Source organism: Artibeus jamaicensis, unplaced genomic scaffold, assembly GCF_021234435.1.
Source record: "Artibeus jamaicensis isolate MK-2021 breed Jamaican fruit bat unplaced genomic scaffold, CSHL_Jam_final contig_851, whole genome shotgun sequence".
NCBI classification, from domain to species: Eukaryota; Metazoa; Chordata; class Mammalia; order Chiroptera; family Phyllostomidae; genus Artibeus; species Artibeus jamaicensis.
The window spans coordinates 2,916,713-2,936,716 of record NW_026521986.1 but is presented as its reverse complement, the minus strand read 5'-3'; the positions used below and the strand labels follow the sequence as shown (position 1 = coordinate 2,936,716).

Sequence of the window (20,004 nt, the reverse complement as noted above, 5' to 3'; positions counted from 1 at the left end):
AAACAAAGAAATTTACAATGTGATAAATATAGGATCACAAAACAGTAGGGATAAATTGAGTGTTCATTTTACTCTGTACAGCAGTGGAAGTTATAGATGTGTTAAATAAAAGAATGTTTTACCCATAGAATTTTCAGAGGAAATAGAGGTATTTACCAGATCTTAAGAGGAAGGATTCTCTAAGTACAAAAACAATGGAAGAAGAGCCAAAAGGAAGTTTTTAAAGTTTGAGTTTGGTTACATACAAGTTTTCATATGGTAAAAAATTTAAAGGCAAAATGAAAATGTAATATTAAATATTTGCAGTAGTATGACAAAGGATTCATATTTAATATGTAAAGAGCTTATATGTACCAATGAGAAAAATTGCTGCCTCTATAGAGATGTGGACAGAGTTCATATAGTGAATAGATGATTCATGAAAATAAATTCAAATAATTTATAGAATCTCTGGGGAAAAAATAGCTTTTCCCAGCTATTTGTCAAAAAAATGTAAATAAAGAAATTGTCAAAGAAAGGTAAATAAATCTGTGCAAACAGTATTCATGTGTGCTTTGTATTAGAGAAAGAAATAGAAATAACTTAAACATCCAAAATAAAAGAATGGTTGAAACTGTACTGTATGTCAATATGAAGGAATATTAAAATACCATGAAAAGAATCAGATTTTGGAAAAATATGACATAAAAATTCTCATAAGATAAAAAACAGAAAATTGTGTTGTCATGATTCCAATGAGCTTTGGTAGCAAAATTTGATCTGAAGTGACATGAGGTTATCATACTACTTTTTAAAAAAGATTTTATTTATTTATTTTTAGACAGAGGGGAAGGGAAGGAGAAAGAGAGGGAGAGAAACATCAATGCATGGTTTCCTGTCATGTGCCCTCCACTGGGGACCTGGCCCACAGCCTAGGCATGTGCCCTGACTGGGAATCAAACCAGTGACTCTTTGTTTTGCAGGCCACACTCAATCCACTGAGCTACACCAGCCAGGGCATTTCTTATTACTTTTTTTTTTTTTTTTTTTTACTTTACTCACGGGGATTTTATTGCCTAGTCCGTTTATGGCACCTTTCATCTGAAAGTTTTTTTTTTTAATATTAAATTTTATTTAGTTACTTTTCAAGTACATTTTTTTAATCTATTTCTCCAAAGCATTATGCTGAGTGAAATAGGCCAGGCATTGAAGGACAAATACCATATGATCTTATTACTTTTATAGGTAGGAAAACAATACCAAGAACCTGATTTGTAAAAAGCTTTGAGAATAAAGCAAAAGTTGATTAGAATTTTAGGTTATATTATTCCAAAGTAGGAACTTCCTTTGCAAAATATATGTTACCTAGTAATATTTTATCCATTGCTAGAATCAGTTCAATATGCCTTATTTTAATATAAGTGAATGATAGGTTTTGAAGATAGATCTTTTTTTTAAGTATAGTAGTATGCTATATAGAATGTTGCCATTTTGTCTACTGTAATTATGCTTATTAGAAGAACCAGGCTTTAGATTAAAATAAAAATGCTGTGTATAATGATCTACTGATTTTATGAGTAATGTTGACTGGAAATTATTTTTCAGTTTAATGAACACTGTTCTGCAGGAAATTTAAATCCTCTTTCATTACAACAAGAAGTTGGTAAGTGACTGGTAGTTTGCATCTATATTCATGAGGGATATTAGTTTGTACTTTGCTTTTCTGGTAGTGTCCTTTTCTGGCTTTGGTATCAAGGTAATACTGACCTTATAAAATGAATTTTGGGGTATTCTCTCCTCTTTGATTTTTTAAAAGAGTTCAACAGGATTGGCGTTAATTCATGTTTAAATGTTTGGTAAAACTTACCAGTGAAGTCATCTGACCTTATTTCTGATTGTGTTATTAATGTTTCTTTACAGATTTCTGTTGACATTAGAAACTCATTATATTTTTAATTACTTTATTGTTGTTCATTTACAGTTGTCTTTATTTTATCCCCACCCCACCCCACCTCAGCGAAACCCACCTTCCTCCCTTGATTCCACCCTCCCCCTTGGTTTTGTCCATGTGTCCTTTATAGCAGTTCCTGAAACCCTCCCCCCATTGTCCCCTCCCCACTTCCCTCTGAGTATTGTTAGATTATTCTTAATTTCAATGTCTCTGGTTATATTTTGTTCATTTTTTTCTTTTGTTGATTATGTTCCAGTTAAAGGTGAGATCATATGGCATTTGTCCCTTACCACCTGACTTATTTCACTTAGAATAATGCTCTCCAGTTCCATCCATGCTGTCAAAAAAGGGTGTAAGCTCCTTCTTTCTCTCTGCTCCGTAGAATTCCATTGTGTAAATGTATACAATGTTTTCCTGTGTTCCATTACAATGTACACTATTTTCCATAGTTTTTTGATCCACTCATTTGCTGATGGGCACTTAGTTGCTTCTAGCATTTGGCTATTGTAAATTGTGCTGCTGTGAACATTGGGGTGCATGGGTTCTTTTGGATTGGTGTTTCAGGGTTCTTAGGGTATAATCCCAGCAGCACAATTGCTGGGTCAAAAGGCAGTTCCATTTTTGGTTTTCTGAGGAAATTCCATACTGTTTTCCACAGTGGCTGTGCCACTCTGCATTCCCACCAATAGTGCACTAGGGTTCCCTTTTCTCCGAATCCTCTCCAATACTTGTTTGTTGATTTGTTTATGATGGCCATTCTTACTGGTGTGAGGTGGTATGTCATTGTGGTTTTAATTTACATCTCTCTGATGGCTAGTGATGCTGAGCATCTTCTCGTATGTCTCTGGGCCCTCTGTATGTCCTCCTTGAAGAAGTGTGTGTTCAAGTCTTTTGCCCGTTTTTTAATATATATTTTTTGTCTTTCTGGAGTGGAGTCGTGTGATTTCCTTATATATTTTGGAGATCAAACCCTTGTCCGAGGTATCATTGGCAAATATGTTTTCCCATATAATTGGTTCTCTTTTCATTTCAATGTTGTTTTCTTTATCCGTGTACAAGCTTTTTAATTTGATGTTTATTCTTTCCCATTTGTTTATTCTTTCCTTTATGTCCCTTGCTTTAGGGGAGATATCCATAAAGATGCTGTGTGGAATGTCTGAGATTTTCCTGCCAATGTTTTTCCTCTAGGACTTCTGTGGTGTTATGACTCATATTTAAGTTTTTTAACCACCTTGAATTTATTTTGGTGTATGGTGTAAGTTGGTGATCAAGTTTCATTTTTTTGCATGTAGCTGTCCAGCTCTCCCAACACCATTTGTTAAAGAGGCTATTTTTACTCCATTTTATGCTGCTGCCCCCTTTCTCAAATATTAATTGACCACAGAAACTTGGGCTTATTTCTAGACTCTCTATTCTGTTCCATTGGTCTATGCGCTTGTTCTTATTCCAGTACCAGGCTGTTTTGATTACAGTGGCCTTGTAATACAGTTTGATGTCAGTTATTGTGATCCCTCCTGCTTTGTTCTTCTTTCTCAAGATTGCTGCAGTTTTTCAAGGTTGTTTATGGTTCCATATGAATTTCTGAAATTTTTGTTCCATATCTGTGAAATATGTCATTGGTACTTTAATATGGATTGCATCGAATCTATAGAAACTCATTATATTTGATAAGTGAAACAAACCAGAGAAAGACAGATACCATATGATTTCACCTATATATGAAATCTAAGAAACAAAATAAAGGAACAAACAAAACAAATGCATAAATACAGAGAACAAACTGATGGTTGCCAGATGGAAGGAGGGTTGGGGGCCTAAGTGAAAAAGGTGAAGGGAGTAAGAAATATAAATCGGGAGTTACAAAACAGTCACAGGGATGTAAAAGTACAACAGAGGGAATAGTCAGGCTATTGTAATAACTACAAATGGTCTCAGGCAAGTGCAAGACTTACCAGGATGATCACTTTCTAAGTTATATAAATGTCTCACTGCTATGCTGAACACCTGAAACTGATACAATATTGAATGCCAACTATAATTGAAAGAAATTTTTAAATAAAACAAAGTAAACAAAAAAACCTTCAGCATATCTAAAATCGAACCTGTTCTTTTTCTGATGTGCCATTCATTATTGTAGTTTCCAAGACTTAGAACACCAGTGATAATTTTAACTTCTGTCTGTGGCTATATTCAGCTGGTCATCAAGCTTCGTTAATTCTCTCTGAAATATTTATTTTCATTCTTTTCTAGTTTCATTGAAATCATATTTCAAACTCATTACCATTCACTTGGGCTGTTGCAGTAACATTGTAGTTAGTCTTTTCATCCTTTCACCTTATCTGTAGATCACAGTCAAATTAATCTTCTATATGCATAGTGTTGACCACCCCACTTCTGTAGTTAAATATTTAGCTACTCTCCATGGTGTATCAAATTATGCTCTTCTTTTTTAACCTATCCAAAATACCATTTAAGCCTTTCTCTTGTAAGAGTAATCTGTGCTTTGTCCAGACTGAAGAACTCATTGCAAACCAAATATGTTTGCACTTTCTTCTTCCTGATATCCTCCTCAACTTCATCTCTCTCTAAACATATTTTCAAGAGCAAGTTCTCTTCCATAAAAACTTTTATTTTCCCTTTCAACCTTCTATTCCAAAAAGATCTCTCCTTCATTTTTCTGAACATTTCTTTTTAAAATACTTTTTTACATTCTACCACCTGAAATTATTTATCAATGTCTGTCTGGAAAAAGTCTGGCCATTGTTAGTACAATGAAAATGGTTCGCATGACATCAATGTAACTGGCAGCCAAGGAGAGTGGACTGAAATGTGCATGCCTAACAATGACAACTTCACTGTACCAGTCAGTAGAGATGGTAGATGCCATAGAGTGAGCATGTGTACTGTGTGGCCATCACATTCAAGTAGAGCAAGTAGAGCAACAATTCTGCATCAGATTTTGCATTGAGCTTGAACATTCCTCCCTGAAAACTATTCTGATGATTCAGAAGGCTTTTGGGGACAGTGCAAGGAGTGCAGCATAAATAAAAGTATAGCACAGATGCTTCAAAGATGGTCAAGAATCTTTTGAAAGTGATCCACGTTCTGAAAGGCCTGCAACAAGCAGAACATCTGAGAACATTGAATATGTATGGGCTGCAATTAACAAAGATCAGTGACCAACAGTGTGAGAACTAGAAGCTGATCTGCGGATTCCAGTAACTGCTGTGCCTGAGATTTTGATGCAGGATCTTGGCATGAAAGGTGTTGTGGCAAAATTCATTCCACGGCTTCTGCTGCCAGAGCAGAAGGAACATTATGCTGCAGTTGCTAATGACATGATTCAAATGGCCAACAGTGATGCTAGGAGAACTGTTTAAGGTCCCAAAGTGCATACTTTCAGGGGGACTGAGGTGTCCTACGTACAATGTTTCTTGTATATTCTTCAAGAAATGCCTCTATTTGTCACATTACATGGCTGGACACTTTCTGGACAGACCTTATGTATAAAATCTCTTCTAACCACAGGTTATTTAAAGTCATGTGTAGTGAAGTCAATGGAAAAATAAAGTGAGAAAGGGAGAAGGGAAGTACTCAAGTATCTGTAATCAACCCATCCATGAAACCACCCTACTGTTGGTTGGCTCAGATTTATTTAGGGTGAAATAGCAGATGTTTCTATATGAAATTTGTAATGGGTATAAAGTAAATTGTTTTGCTTAATGTACTCATTGAATTGGTTCCCTATGGGAAAATATAGGTGCTTTAAAAGACTTGTTTCAAGTATTTAGATGACTGTATATTTTAAATTAACAATTAAAATTATACTTAAGATGTTGAAAATATACTATAGTCATAAATAATAAAATTAATGAAAAATAATAGCTTTCCTTAACAATTCTGGGAGTCATGAACCAAAAAATTTTTTATGTAAAATTGATTTTAAAATTCCTTTTAAAACTCTAGCACCCCTTTTACTGTTCTGTCAAATTCTTAGAACAATGTCATGAACAGTAATTGTAGCTACTCATAAATAATAGTTGAATAAGTTTGACTTATGCAGTGTCTCTCAGATCCACCATTTCCTCATTCCCTTTGCTGTGACTTTAGGTAAGTCCAGGATTTCATCATCTGTTTTCTGTCAGTCTTTCTTCTAGACACTCTCCTGTTCTAGGCTTTTTGCACATTCTCTTCTCTTTTTTTTAAAATTAATTTTATTTAGTTATTTTTCAAGTATAGTTTTTTGTCTATTTCTCCCATCCCAGCCTCCCCTGCCCCTTGCTCCCCACCTCCCTCCCATTTCTACCCCCCTTAGTTCTCGTCCCTGTGTCCTTCCTATTTGTTCCTCCAAATCCCTCCCCGTTTTTCCCCTTAACTTCCCTTCCTTCTCCCCTCTGGTCACTGTCCCCTTGTTCTCTATTTCAGTGTCTTTGTTTTGTTTTGGGTTTTTTTTCTGCTTGCTTGTTTGTTTTGTTGTTTAGCTTCCTGTTAAAGGTGAGATCATATGGTATTTGTCTTTCAGCACCTGGCCTATTTCACTCAGCATAATGCTTTCCAGTTCCATCCATGTTGTTGCAAAAGGTAGTAGCTCCTTCTTTCTCTATGCAGCATAGAATTCCATTGTGTATATGTACCACAATTTTTTGATCCATTCATTTACTGATGGGCACCTAGGTTGCTTCCAACTCTTGGCTATTGTAAATCGTTGCACATTCTCTTCTGAATAACCCTTATGTAAAGAAGTATAAATCCTGTCATGTCTCTGCTTGAAAATATTAAATGGCTTTCTGTTATCTACCAAACAAAGTCCAGATTGTGTATACTTGGACAGTTCATCAGTTTTTCCAAAGTTGCCTTCATTAATTCCCTTTCAATAACTCTTTATTATTTCTCACTGCTCCTGATCAGCTGAACTGATTTCTGTCACCTTTGTATTTCCAATGTACACCTGTTTCTGTGCCTTTGTGCTGTGCTCTCCACTTGAGGTCTTTACCCCTCCTTCTACCTTATATACTAGTTCTTTATACTTGAGTTCAAGTTACTCTAAAGTAGGATTGAAGTATGAATCTGTATAAGCTTCCATAGTACAAAGGACAGTACTTTGCACAAAAAGGAATAGAGTAAAATATCTGCATGACAGATAAATGATTCAGTGTTACCATATTTATTGTATGCAATATAATATAGTAGGTTACACAATTTATGTAACATGAGTAGCATGATATTATATATATTTTTTTCTTCAGGAAACTTATTTGGGAAGCCAGAAGGAGAAGATGCCTTTACATTTTCTTTTCCATTGGATTCTTCAACTCATACATTTGGAGCTGGAAAAGATGATTTTAGTTTTCCATTTTCATTTGAACAGGATCAAAATCCAACACCTTCTTCTGTAAAAGGTTTTTCATCTTCCTCACAAAATACAACTCAATTTACTTTTTTTTGAACTAATTACTAATTTATTGAATTATTTTACTGCTCTATAATCCTCTAGGGCATAAATTTACATTATTAAAATATGAAGACTACTTTTTTGTTGATTAAGCAATAATAGGTTATTTAGTTATATAATTTGATTATATTATTTAAATATTGAAGGAAATTACACCTATGTCATTTGATTTTGTTTTTATTGTGGTATTAGCTATTATCATTATTTTGGTTTTGATTTTGCAAGCCATCTTCAGCAGCACTTTTATTAATCTTAATAGAATTGAATGCTTTTTCCATTAATCTTTATTGTAAATATTAAGTGTGCTTCTCCATAGAACCTAAGTTTTATTATGCTAGTGCTTTAGATGCTTTGATAAGAACAAGGACTCCTTCTGGCCATCAGGACTTTTAGCAGTAACTGTGCAGAATTAATGTTGAGGTGTACTTAGCTCTTTAGCTACTTAAAAAGCTTTTAAAATTACTGTTTCACATACGCTTTACTATTGCAATATAAAGACTAATACCTTAACTCGTAATCTCAGAGAATTTATGTTACTGATAGTGTATAATATATGTTTTCTTCTAATACAACAAGGGATAAAATTCTGATTTTTATCAGTTTTTCCAGTTTCTTTAGTGGAAAAAAATGGAGTGTGTAACACCAATATCTGAAAATTGGATCGTTGTCTTAATGGTAACACTGTTAATGTATTTTTTTTTCTGAAAGCCTTTTTGAAGAACATTTAAAATTTTGTTTTTTTGTGTTCAACAAAAATATATTTTTCTGCAGCATTCACTTATCAGTAATATAGCTTAAATGAAGATACTTAAAATTTTATAAAATTATATAAACAATGCTCAATATCTTTGTATTTTGTGTTCTTAAAATTAGTTGTATTGAATTAGTAAGTAATAAAGAATATGACTCCATATTTTGGATTTTAAGAGCCTCACTCTATTTTCTTCCCCTTCTGCCCTACATCTGGTCAAGCTGATAAGAAAGCCCATGTGTTTGTTCCCTCCTTTGGCACCAAGTTAAAACCATCTGTGGAAATTCTTGCCCCAGCCTCACCCTTAACAATATAAAAATCCAAAGCCAATCTTTTTGCTTTGCTCTCTCAAGCCATTTTCAGACCGGATTGGAAGGCCTGGCCTTCTCTCTCCAGAGGAGCATTTTCACGCAGTTAATACCTTACTGGGGTGTGTCTGGTGTTGTGCCTCAGTGTCCCAAGCAAATGTTGAGTGAGAGTCTGTCTCGTTCCTTAACACCCCTTAAGGGTGTTTACAACATATCAAATGGTATTAAATTAAGATTTCTGAAAGACTATTTTTAGAAATATATAACTAATGATAGAATTCAAGAGAACTTTGGACTGTGTTTTTTAAAAATCTTCAAAAATGGCTGAAAGATGAAAATTTCAGTGAAGCTGGAGTTTTCATATTAAGTATTTACTTTATTGACCCTACAATTGAATTAATTGGTAGTTCTGATAAAATAAAAACATTTACTAAATATGAGAAAGCAGAAAAATCCTGGCTGGTGTGGCTGAGTGGATTGATTGAGTGTTGGCCTGAGAACCAAAGGGTCGGATAGTTCAATTCCCAGTCAGGCAGGGCACATGCTTGGGTTGCAGGGCACATGCCTGGGTTGCAGGCCAGGTCCCCAGTTGCAGGTGCACAAGAGGCAACCACATATTGATGTTTATTTCCCTCTATCTCCCTCTCTTCACCTCTGTCTAAAAAGAAATAAAATCTTTAAAAAAAAGAAGAAGAATGTAATTTATTTGTTAGTTATTAAGAGGTTCAAAACTGGTTTTAGCCTTGAGAAACCTAGTTAGTTATTCTGTGGTTTATTCTTTCTTTAAATAAATGCCTACCTCACTAGTATAGTTAGATTTATCATGTATCAATAAAAGAGGTAAAATATGCATTTTTAAAATACCTACAGTATGCATGATATTTTGAAGGCACATGCAAAAGCTAAAAAGTCTTTTTTGTTGAATTTATCGGGGTGACATTGTTTTGTAAAACCATACAGGTTTCAAGCATACAAATTAATAAAACATTACATGCACACTGCATCCTGTGCCCATTGTCCCAGTCAAAGCCTCTTTTTGTAAAAGACATAGTCTTATGCTCAAGGAACTTAAAATTTAAAGCCTCTTTTTGTAAAAGACATAGTCTTATGCTCAAGGAACTTAAAATTTAGTTGAGAAGACAAAACTTATGAAACAAGCCACCAGAGTGGCTCAGTTCATTGAGCATTGTCTCACAAAGTGAAAGGTTGCCAGTTCGATTCCCTATCAGGGCACATGCCTGGGTTGCAGACCCCATCCCTGACTTGGGCATGTGAGAGAGGCAACCAATCGATGATGTTTCCCACACACATCAATGTTTCTCTTCTCTCTCCCTCTGTTACCTTCTCTCTAAAAAGAAAATCTTGAAAAAAACCCTTACGAGACAAAAATATTACAATAAAGTAGTTTATAATCAAATGTGAGAGTTTATGAGTTGGTTTGTGGTAGAGACAGATATTGAGTGCTTTAAGAATCAGAAAAAGAAAGGTCATCATGAAATGGAAAGCCAGGAAGGATTCATTGGGGAGATAGAATTTGAAATGGGACTTTAAATGTATGCAGATTGTAAAATTCTTCAGTATAACGTTGATGCCTTTTTAGCTTTGTATTTTTTTACTGCCTAACTTTAGGGGAAAGTGTTCAGTAGGATTTCATTAAGTGCTTGTTGAATTAATAGAATTGACTGGATTGGTAAATGAGATAGGAAGGGCCTTCTAGGTCAGGGGAATAATATGAGCAAAAGAAAAATGCAACCACAAATTTAGTATGTGTGGAGGAAATACAGAATAGGCCTAATTGTAGTAAAGAGTAAGTGTAGGAAATTGAGTTTAATAGACATGATAGGACTGATATATAGAGGATCTTCAAGTGTTTTGACTTGATTGCTGAAGCCAATAAGGAACTTATATCCTAAATGCCACAGTTGCAAGAGAGAAGGATTAACTAAGAAAGATTAAGTTGTCAATACAGTCAGAGGAAAAATTAAAAGTTGAATCAGGTAATTGCAATAGTCTAGATATGTAAATAAGCACATGGAAAGATGCTCTACAACATATGTCATCAGAAATGCAAGTTAAAGTGCAGTGATACCAAAATGCCACTCCACGCCCATCAGAATGGCCAAAATCCAGAACATCGACAACACCAAATGGTGACAAGGATGTGGACCAACAACTCCCAGTCATTGCTGTGGGATGCAAAATGATATAGCTGCCTTGAAAACTAGTTGGGCAGTTTCTTACAAAACTAAGCATACTCTCACTATATGATCCAGCAATAGCACTTTTTAGTGTGTACCCAAAGGAGGAGAAAAAAATGTCTACATAAAAACATGAACATGCATGTTTAAAGCAGCTTTATTTATAATTGCCAAAACTTGGAAGCAACTAAGATGTTCTTCAGTAAGTGAATTGATAAGTAAACTGTGCTATATGCAGGTAATGGAATATTAGTGTTAAAATAAATGAAAAATTAAGCTATGAATAGATAGGAAACTGAAGTGCATAAGACAGTCTGAAAAGCCTACATACTGTGTAAGTTCAACTATACAACATTCTGGAAAAGGCAAAACTGGAGACAGTAAAAAGATTCATGGTTAGGACAGTTTAGAGGAGAGGGAAGAAGGACTAGGGCAGAGCACAGAGGATTTTAAGGTAGTGAAAATACTTTGTAATACTATAACGATGGATACATGTTATTATTAATTTGTCCAAACCCATAGAACGTACAACATAAAGAGTGAACCCTAATGTAAACTATAGACTTGGGGTGATAATATTCCAGTGTAGATTCAGTGATTGTAACAGATGTACCGCTCCGGTGGTGAATGTTGAGAATGGGGAAGGTTATGTGTGTGTGGAGGTATGGGAAATCTCTGAACCTTCTGCTCAGTTTTGCTGTGATACTAAAGTTCTCTAAAAAATAAAATCTATTTTAAAAAATCAATAGGACAGTTTAGACACCTTCCCTCCTTCACACACAAAGCCTTAATCAAGCTTTGCTGGTTGCAGGGTTGTAAATCCTTATTGGGTAATAGAAAATATAAATATTAATTTTTTATTTATTGTTACTGAGTAGGTGTTAGAATTTGAGGTGCCTAAACTGGCAGCTGACTAGAGTTTAATAACTGACTAGAGAGAGAGTGTGTTAGTAATTTTGAAGTGGTATTATTATTGTTAAAAAATAACATTTTTCTGATCTTTTCAAAGAATGAATGAACAAACAGTATGTAAACCTGGGTGGCATGTTGATAACTTTCCCTTTGAATTTCAATTGCTGCTATGTAATTTGCCTTAAAGGCTGAATGGTTCGTTTAGAAACATTCCCATTGCCTTGCTTTTATATTTTGCTTTTGATTTCTCCAAAGTTGACACAAGTCACATGCAATCAAATCTATATCCCTGCTGGATAGGCCTGTCCTAATAATTTCTGACTCACACCCAGGTTGTTTGCAGCTCAGCAGTTCTGTTTATAGATACATCACTTTGTATTCTGTTGTTAACATCTTGCTAAGAATGTGTCTCTTAAAACATGACTTCTTTCATAATGTACTTCTTTTTGTTTAGATATGAGTATGATACTCTCTTTAGAACTTTGTTACCTTACTCTTTAGAAGCTGGTTTTTCCAAATAATCAGCTCTCCTTTTTATTTTTTGGCTGTGTTTTAGGAAGTGTTTCTTAATAAAGTATTTGTAGCTCCAGACTGATGACTCACACACAGAGCAGAGGAATGATGGATAGAGTTTTGAATAGAGTGGAACCTGGAGTCCTTGTCTGGGTTTAAGCACTGAGAAATTCATGTTAAAGTCTGATTCTTGGCCAACTATTTATTCATTTGCCTCAGTTTCTTCATTTTCAGAGTGGTGGTGATGATCCTACCTATCAAACAGGATTGTTTGACCTAATACTTACTCATGATAAGTACTTGATGAATTGTGGTCTCATTTGGTTTAAAGGTAGAGATTTTCATATAAAACATGATAAGATAATGTTATTTCAATTTTTCAAACATTTACTGAGAAACACTAAGCACATCAAATGATAGAGACAAAAAGATATTTTAAAATAACTTTTAGAGTCTGTCCAATGACAAAGCAGATATTCAAATAGATAGGTATTTTATATTAATTTAGTTGTACTATGGTCCAAATGGATCTGAAAAATAATTACTTGCAAAAGTTATGTGTGTCTCCTTCTAGCCAAGTAAATAAAACTTGTGTCTTCCAACATACCATAAAACAGTAACACTGAAATATTTACTCCCTGATCTTACTGTTATTTTGCCTTTTATAATGAATTGATACCTTCTGATGATAGAAAAATACTTGAATTGTGCATTGAGTTTATAAATAACTAATAATATTCTACATCTGTTGAATTAGCATGTCTTTTTAAATTATATTTTATTGATTCTGGTATTATAGTTGTACCATTTTTTCTCCCCTTTATTCCCCTCTACCCTATACCCACCTCCCACCAGAATTCCCCATCCTAGTTCATGTCCATGGATCACACATAAAAGTTCTTTGGCTTTTCCATTTCCCATACTATTCTTAACGTCCCCCTGTCTGTTTTGTACCTGCCTTATATGCTTCTTATTCCCTCAACCTTTTCCCCCATTCTCCCCCAACCCTGTCCCTGCTGATAACCCTCCATGTGATCTCTATTTCTATGAATCTGTTCCTGTTCTAGTTGGTGCTTAGTTCATTTTTGTTTTTGTTTCGGGGGGGTTTGATTGTTGATAGTTGTGAGTTTATTGTCTTTTTAATGTTCATAGTTTTGATTTTCTTTTTCTCAAATAAGTCCCTTTAATATTTACTGTAATAATAGCTTGGTAGTGATAAACTCCTTCAGCTTTACTTTGCCTGAGAAGCACTTTATCTCCCCTTCAGTTCCAAATGATAGCTTTGCTGGATAGAGTAATCTTGCATGTAGGTCCTTGCCTTTCATGATTTCCAATACTTCTTCCAGCCCCTTCTTGCCTGCAAAGTCTGTTTTGAGAAATCAGTTGATAGTCTTATAGGAACTCCTTTATAGGTAACTCTCTGCTTTCTTCTTGCTGATTTTAAGATTCTCTCCTTATCTTTCATCTTGGCTAATGTAATTATGATGTGCCTTAGTGTGTGCTTCCTTGGGTCTAACTTCTTTGGGACTCTCTGAGCTTCCTGGACTTCCTGCAAATCTATTTCCTTTGCCAGCTTAGGGAAGTTCTCTATCATTATTTTTTCAAATAAGTTTTCAATTTCTTGCTCTTCCTCTTCTCCTTCTGGCACCCCAATGATTCAGATGTTGGAACATTTAAAGTTGTCATGGAGGTTCCTAAGTCTCTCCTCATTTTTAAAAAATTCTTGTTTCTTTATTCTATTCCAGTTGAATGCTTATTTCTTTCTTCTTGTCTAAGTCATTGATCTGACTCCCAGTTTTCTTCCCTTCACTGTTGGTTCCCTGTATATTTGGCTTTATTTAACTTTGCATAGCCTTCACTTTTTCCTTTATTTTGCAACCATACTCAACCATTTCTGTGAGCATCCTGATTACCACTGTTTTGAACTCTGCATCTCATAGATTGGCTATCTTTTCATCACTTAGTTCTATTTTTTCTGGAGCTTTGACCTGTTCTTTCATTTGGGCCATATTCTTTCATCTTGGTGCACCTGTTAAATGTAGTAAGGGGCGGAGCTTTGGGTATTCACCAGGGCGAGGCAACCCATGCTTGTTGTGTTCTGGCATTGTATGTGGGGGAGGGGTCTGAGAGGGAACAGTGCCGCTTGCTCAGCTCTCAGTTACTTGCCAACTTTCAGTTACTTCCTCTACTATCCACAAGCAAATTGGGCTCTTTTGGTGCTGTTTCCAGGTAGCTGGGTTTCTTTACGTTCTAGGACCTTCGTGGGTCTCTCCAGTGAATTTTCCTGTGGGGCTGGGCCTTTCTCCTGCTGCCTCAACTCCTACAGGTTTTTTTCAGTCAGAAGTTTTAAGGCTTTATTTCCCAATGTTGGAACCCTGGGTTCTACGGTTTGCCTTGCTCCCCAATTCTTCCTCCTGGTTTATCTGCATGCAAATGTGGGACTGCCTGGCCCACCAGCCACTGCCTCACCTGGTCATCCAGTCACTGCCTTGACCCACTATCCTCTCCACTCCAGCTCCCTGTCTCCACCTCTCCTACCTATCTGGATGAATGTTTCTTCTTTAACTCCTTGGTTGTCAGACTTCCAGACAGTTCAATTTTCTGGCAGTTCTGGTTGGTTTTTGTTTTTAAATTTGTTGTTGTCCTTCTTTTGGTTGTGTGAGGAGGCACAGTGTATCTACCTATGCCTCCATCTTGGCCGGAAGTCACCATATCTTCAAGGTTCATCCACATTGTTGCATATGACAGGTTTTTATTCCTTTTTCAGGCAGAATAATATTCCATTTATATGTATATATTATATTTTGTTTACCATTGATGAACATTTGGATTGTTTCCACCACTTGGTTCTTGTAAATAGTGCTGCTGTCTATGCATGTAGGTATGCAAATACATCTTCGAAACCCTGCTTTTAATTCTTTTGGATATATGCCCAGAAGTATGAACTGGATGGTATGGTCATTCAATTCCTAATTTTTTGAAGAAACTCCACAGTGTTTTTCATAGTTTTACACCATTTTACATTCCTACCAGTAGTGCACAAGGGTTTCAATTTCTTCACATCCTCACTAACACTTGTTAAATATTTTTTGTTCAGTTTGTGTTTTTATAGTAACTGTCCAGCAGAGTATCATTCACTGGTTATTATTCCAGGGGAGGACTCTAAACACCTCTGCCCTCTGCACCTTGGTATCAGAGTCACTAAGGAAAACATAACCTAGTTATGCACGGGATGAAACAACACTTGACTGTGATAAAGAATAGATATATCAAGACCAGTAGGTCTCTTTTGGCAACCCATGCAGGTCAGTTTGCTGACTTGTACCCCTGTCATGAAGCAGTGGAAGGGGCATGACTCCTCTCATGTGGAGTCTGAAGTACTGCAAGCTGATGATATGCCAGAGAGTCACTGACACACACAATTAAGAAAAAACGAAAACTCATTCATTGAGTATGAAACAGGGAAAACTATTCTCACACACAAAGTGATAAGCCTGCACAGGTTGTGTAGATTCTATCTCATGGTTAGAGATCATTCTGAGCCAGAGGCCCATTCTTATGTGACTGAATGGTGGTTGAAAAACTGCATGTACATGTCTGCCTTTCTCAACAGTAACCCTGCTGATGGGTATGAGGTTATATCTTTCGGTAGTTTTGATTTGCCTTTTTCTGATGATTGGGGATGTTGAGCATTTCTTCACATACTTGTTGGCCATTTGTATATAATATTTGAAAAAGTGTCTATTAAAGTCTTTTGCCATTTTAAAATTGGGTTATTTTATACTTTGTTGTTGAGTTATAGGAGTTTTTAAAAATATATTTTAGATATTAACATTTTATCAGATATGTATTCTTGCCCTGGCTGCTGTGGCTCAGTGGATTGAGTGCCATCCTGTGAACTGAAAGGTTGCCGGTTTAATTCCTGGTCAGAGAACATCCCTGGGTTGTCGGTCCCCAGGTGGGAGTGTGCAAGAAGCAATTGATGGATGTTTCTCTCACAAATCAGTGTTTCTCTCCTTCTCTTTTTCCTCCCTTCCCCACTCACTAAAAAATAAATAAAATCTTTTTAAAAATAAAATACTACTAAAAACTAAAAAAAAATTATCTTATTCCATTGGTTGCCATGTACTCTTCTGATTACATCTTCTGATATAAGATACTGTTTGATATAGTCCTACTTGTCTAATTTTGCTTTCATTGTCTGTGTTTTGGTGTCATATCCAAGAAGTCATTTGTCATTAAACTTTTCCTCTAGGTTTTAATAGTTTTGAGTCTTACATTTAAGTCTTTAATTCTTTTTTAGTTAATTTTTATATATGATCTTTTGCAGTGGATATTCAATATTCCCAGCACCATTTCTTCAAGAGACTTTCCTTTCCTCTCTGAATGGTCTTGGCACTCTTGTCAAAGATCATTTGACCATATATGTAACAGTTTACTTTTGGGCTCTCTATTCTATTCCATTGTTGTACTTGTATATCTTTATGCCAGTACCACACTCTTGAATACTCTAGCTTTGTAATATATTTGAAATAAGGAAGTATGAGTTATCTAATATTGTTCTTCTTTTATCAAAATTGTTTTGTCCAGTCAGGATCTGTTGAGATTTCATATGAAATTTAAGATGAAATTTTCTATTCTGCAGAAATTGCCAATGAGATTTTGATGGGGACTAAGTTGAATCTGTAGATTGCTTTGGGTGGTATGGGTATTTTTTTTTTATTTTCTTTCTTTATTTTTCGAGAGAGGGGAAGGGAAGGAGAAAGAGTGGGAGAGAAACATCAATGTGTGGTTGCCTCTCATGCGTCCCCTGCCGGGAACTGGCCTGCAACCCAGGCATGTGCCCTGACTGGGAATTGAACCGCGATACTCTGGTTCGCAGGCCGGCGCTCAATCCACTGAGCTACGCCAGCCAGGGCCGGTATGGGTATTTTTACAATGTTATTTTCTAACCATGAACACAAGATGTCTTTCCATTTATTTGTGTCTTTAGTTTCTTTCATCAGTGACTTGGACTTTTCAGTATACATGTCTTTCACTTTCTTGGTTAGACTTATTCCTAAGTATTTTATTCTTCTTGATGCCATTGTAAGTGGAATTATTTTCCTTTTTGAATTATTCATTCTTAGTGTGTAGAAAACACCTGGTTTTTGTACATTAATTTGCATCCTGTGATTTTGCTAAATTAATGTATTAGTTCTGAACTTTTTTGTAGAATCTATAAGGTTTCCTACATATCAATTTATGTCACCTATAAAGATAACTTTGCTTCTTTTTCACTTTGGATGCCTTTCATTTTGCTTTCTTGCATGATTTCTCTGCCTAGAACTTCCAGTGCTATGTTGAATAGACGGAGAAAGAGAAGGCATCCTTGCCTTCTCACTGATTTTAGAGGAAAAACTTTCAGTTTTTCATCATTGAGTTTGATGTTATTTGTGGGCTTTTCATACATAGCTTTTATTATATTAAGGCAATTTCCCTCTACTCCTAGTTTGGTGTAGAGGTATTTTCTGATGAGAGGATGTTGAATTTTGTCAAAAGGTTTTTCTGCATCAATTGAGATGATCATGTGTTTTTTGTCCTTCATTCTGTTAATGTGGTATATCACATTTATTGGTTTGCCTATAATGAATTATTTTTGCATTTTACCAGGAATACTGGTAAATCTCACTTGCAGATAACATGCAATCCTTTTAATGTGCTGTTGAATTTGGATTGCTATTATTTTGTTGAGGATTTTTGCATCCATATTCTTCTAATGAAAAGTTATCAGGATAATGCTGTTTTCATAAAATGAGTTTGAAAGTATCCCCTCTTCAAGTTTTTGCAAGAGTTTTAAGAGGATTGATGTTAATTCTTCTTTAAATGTTTCATAGAATTCTCCAGGGAAGCCATCTGGTCCTGGACCTTTCTTTGTCGAGAGGTTTTTGGTCACTGATTCAGTCTCCTTACTAGTTACCATTCTGTTCAGATTTTTTATTTCTTCATGATTCAGTCTTCAGAGATTGTGTGTTTCTATGAATTTATACATTTTTTCTGGGTTATGCTTTTGTCGGCATACGACTTTTCATAGTATTCTCTTGCATCCCTTTTTATTATTTCTGTTGTGTTGGTTATAATGACCCCTCTTTCATTTCTGCTTTTAGTTATTTGAGTCTTCTTTTTTCTTAGTTGATCTAACCTAAAGGTTTATCAATTTTGTTTATGTTCTTTAAAAAACCCAATTCTTAGTTTTATTGTTTTCTACTGTTTTTCTGTTCTCTATTTCATTGATATCTGCTGTAATGTTTATTATTTTCTTCTTCCACCTACTTCAAAATATTATTGTATATTAATTTTCCATTGATGGTCAGGAGGATAGGTAAGGAAGCAATATCTTGAAATAAACCAACTTCAGTGTGTTGTGTAGAATCAGGTACTCTGTTGGAGACTGGGGCTCACTCTCAGACTATCAGAAATGAAAGTTTCCTACCCACCCCATTGTGCATGGTGGTGACAGGGAGCACTGGTCTGGGCCCAGTTTCCCCGACAATGTGATCTCATCTCTACCATTACACATGTGCAGACTTGTATGCAGCCACATTTCACATTTCAGAGACGTGTTAAAGAGAGTCAAAGGCAAAGAATTAACACCTCCATAAAGGATGCAAACCAGGCCATCACATGAAAGAGTATAAATTGATAAATTGAAAATGTAGTAAATGACATCCTAATGGTCCTTATTCTGGTTTCCTAATTCTTTGTGCCATGGTGCTTTTATGCACCACTGATGTAGAGCCATCACAACCTCCAGCCAGCCCCAGTTAGTCTAATTACAGCCTAATGCTCTCCAAATCCGTCTGGCGTAATAGCCTGCATAACCTGCCTCTCCTTAATTCGGATGGGTTAGACTGAGCACTTTTACAAATCTGAACCACAGTGTATATATAACCTTATTGGATACACAAAATATACAGTATTAAGAAAAGTGTGCATTTAAGCTATCTTTGGTATGGTAACCTGTCTTTGTACATAGATTGAGAGTTTATGAAACTAGAGGAGTTTTAGGATTAATGAGGTTATATAATTAAACTGCTATGAAAACTGTAAGTAAAAGATCTTATTTAATCTCCATATCTTAATTTTTATTCACTTTGGGCATACAGTTTTGTCTTAGTAAGACATTAGAAAAATGAGTCAGATTATTGTTTTGTCATAGTGTCAATATATTAATAATATCTAATAAGCATAATTGCTTTACATAGATTGACATTCAATCCTGTAATAACCCTAATCAGAAGGCACTTATTTTAGCCTGGGCTGGTGTAGCTCAGTGGATTGAGCGCAGGCCTGCGAACCACATGATTGTGGTTCAATTCCCAGTCAGGGCACATGCCTGGGTTGCATGCCAGTTCCCAGCAGGGGACACATGAGAGGCAACCATATATTGATACTTCTTTCCCTCTCTCCTTCCCTTCCCCTCTAAAGATAAATAAATAAAATCTTTAAAAAAAGAATATTAAAAAAAAAGAAGGCACTATTTTAGAGATCAGGAAACCAAAGCATAAGAGAGGTTATCTCAGATCACACAACAGGTAAATGGTAGACCTGGAATTTGAACCCAGGCAGTCAGTCTGTCTCAAGGTCAGATCTCTTAACTCTTACACCAGACTACCTATATGGGTGTAGAAATACAAGTCAAGGCCTTCTGTATCATTAAGGGTTCTTAGAATGTATCTTAGCTCACAGTACGTCCAAGAGGGTCAGAAAGCCAGGTGTGGGGCCATCTGTCCAGGAAGTGTTGAAAATCATGCCACAGACCTGATTTTTAAAAACTACCTTAGTTTTCCCTCTGGTACAACATCATACTTGAACCACCAACGTCAGCTAAGCTCAATTCTGGATGCTGCTGCTAGAATCTACTACAGCATCTAACTCCTGACATAGCCACCTCCTCACCA

General features: G+C 35.6%; 1 protein-coding gene across 1 annotated transcript in view; it reads left to right on the top strand.

The window, feature by feature from the left end:
• Nucleotides 1-7,376, top strand: part of CUNH14orf39 (chromosome unknown C14orf39 homolog) — a 51,878-nt gene extending 44,502 nt beyond the window's left edge. The window contains exons 16-17 of the mRNA XM_053673218.1: nt 1,585-1,642; nt 7,177-7,376. Coding sequence (XP_053529193.1) covers nt 1,585-1,642; nt 7,177-7,376 — 258 coding nt within the window. The remainder of the gene's footprint in view (nt 1-1,584; nt 1,643-7,176) is intronic.
• Nucleotides 7,377-20,004: the final 12,628 nt, after the last annotated feature.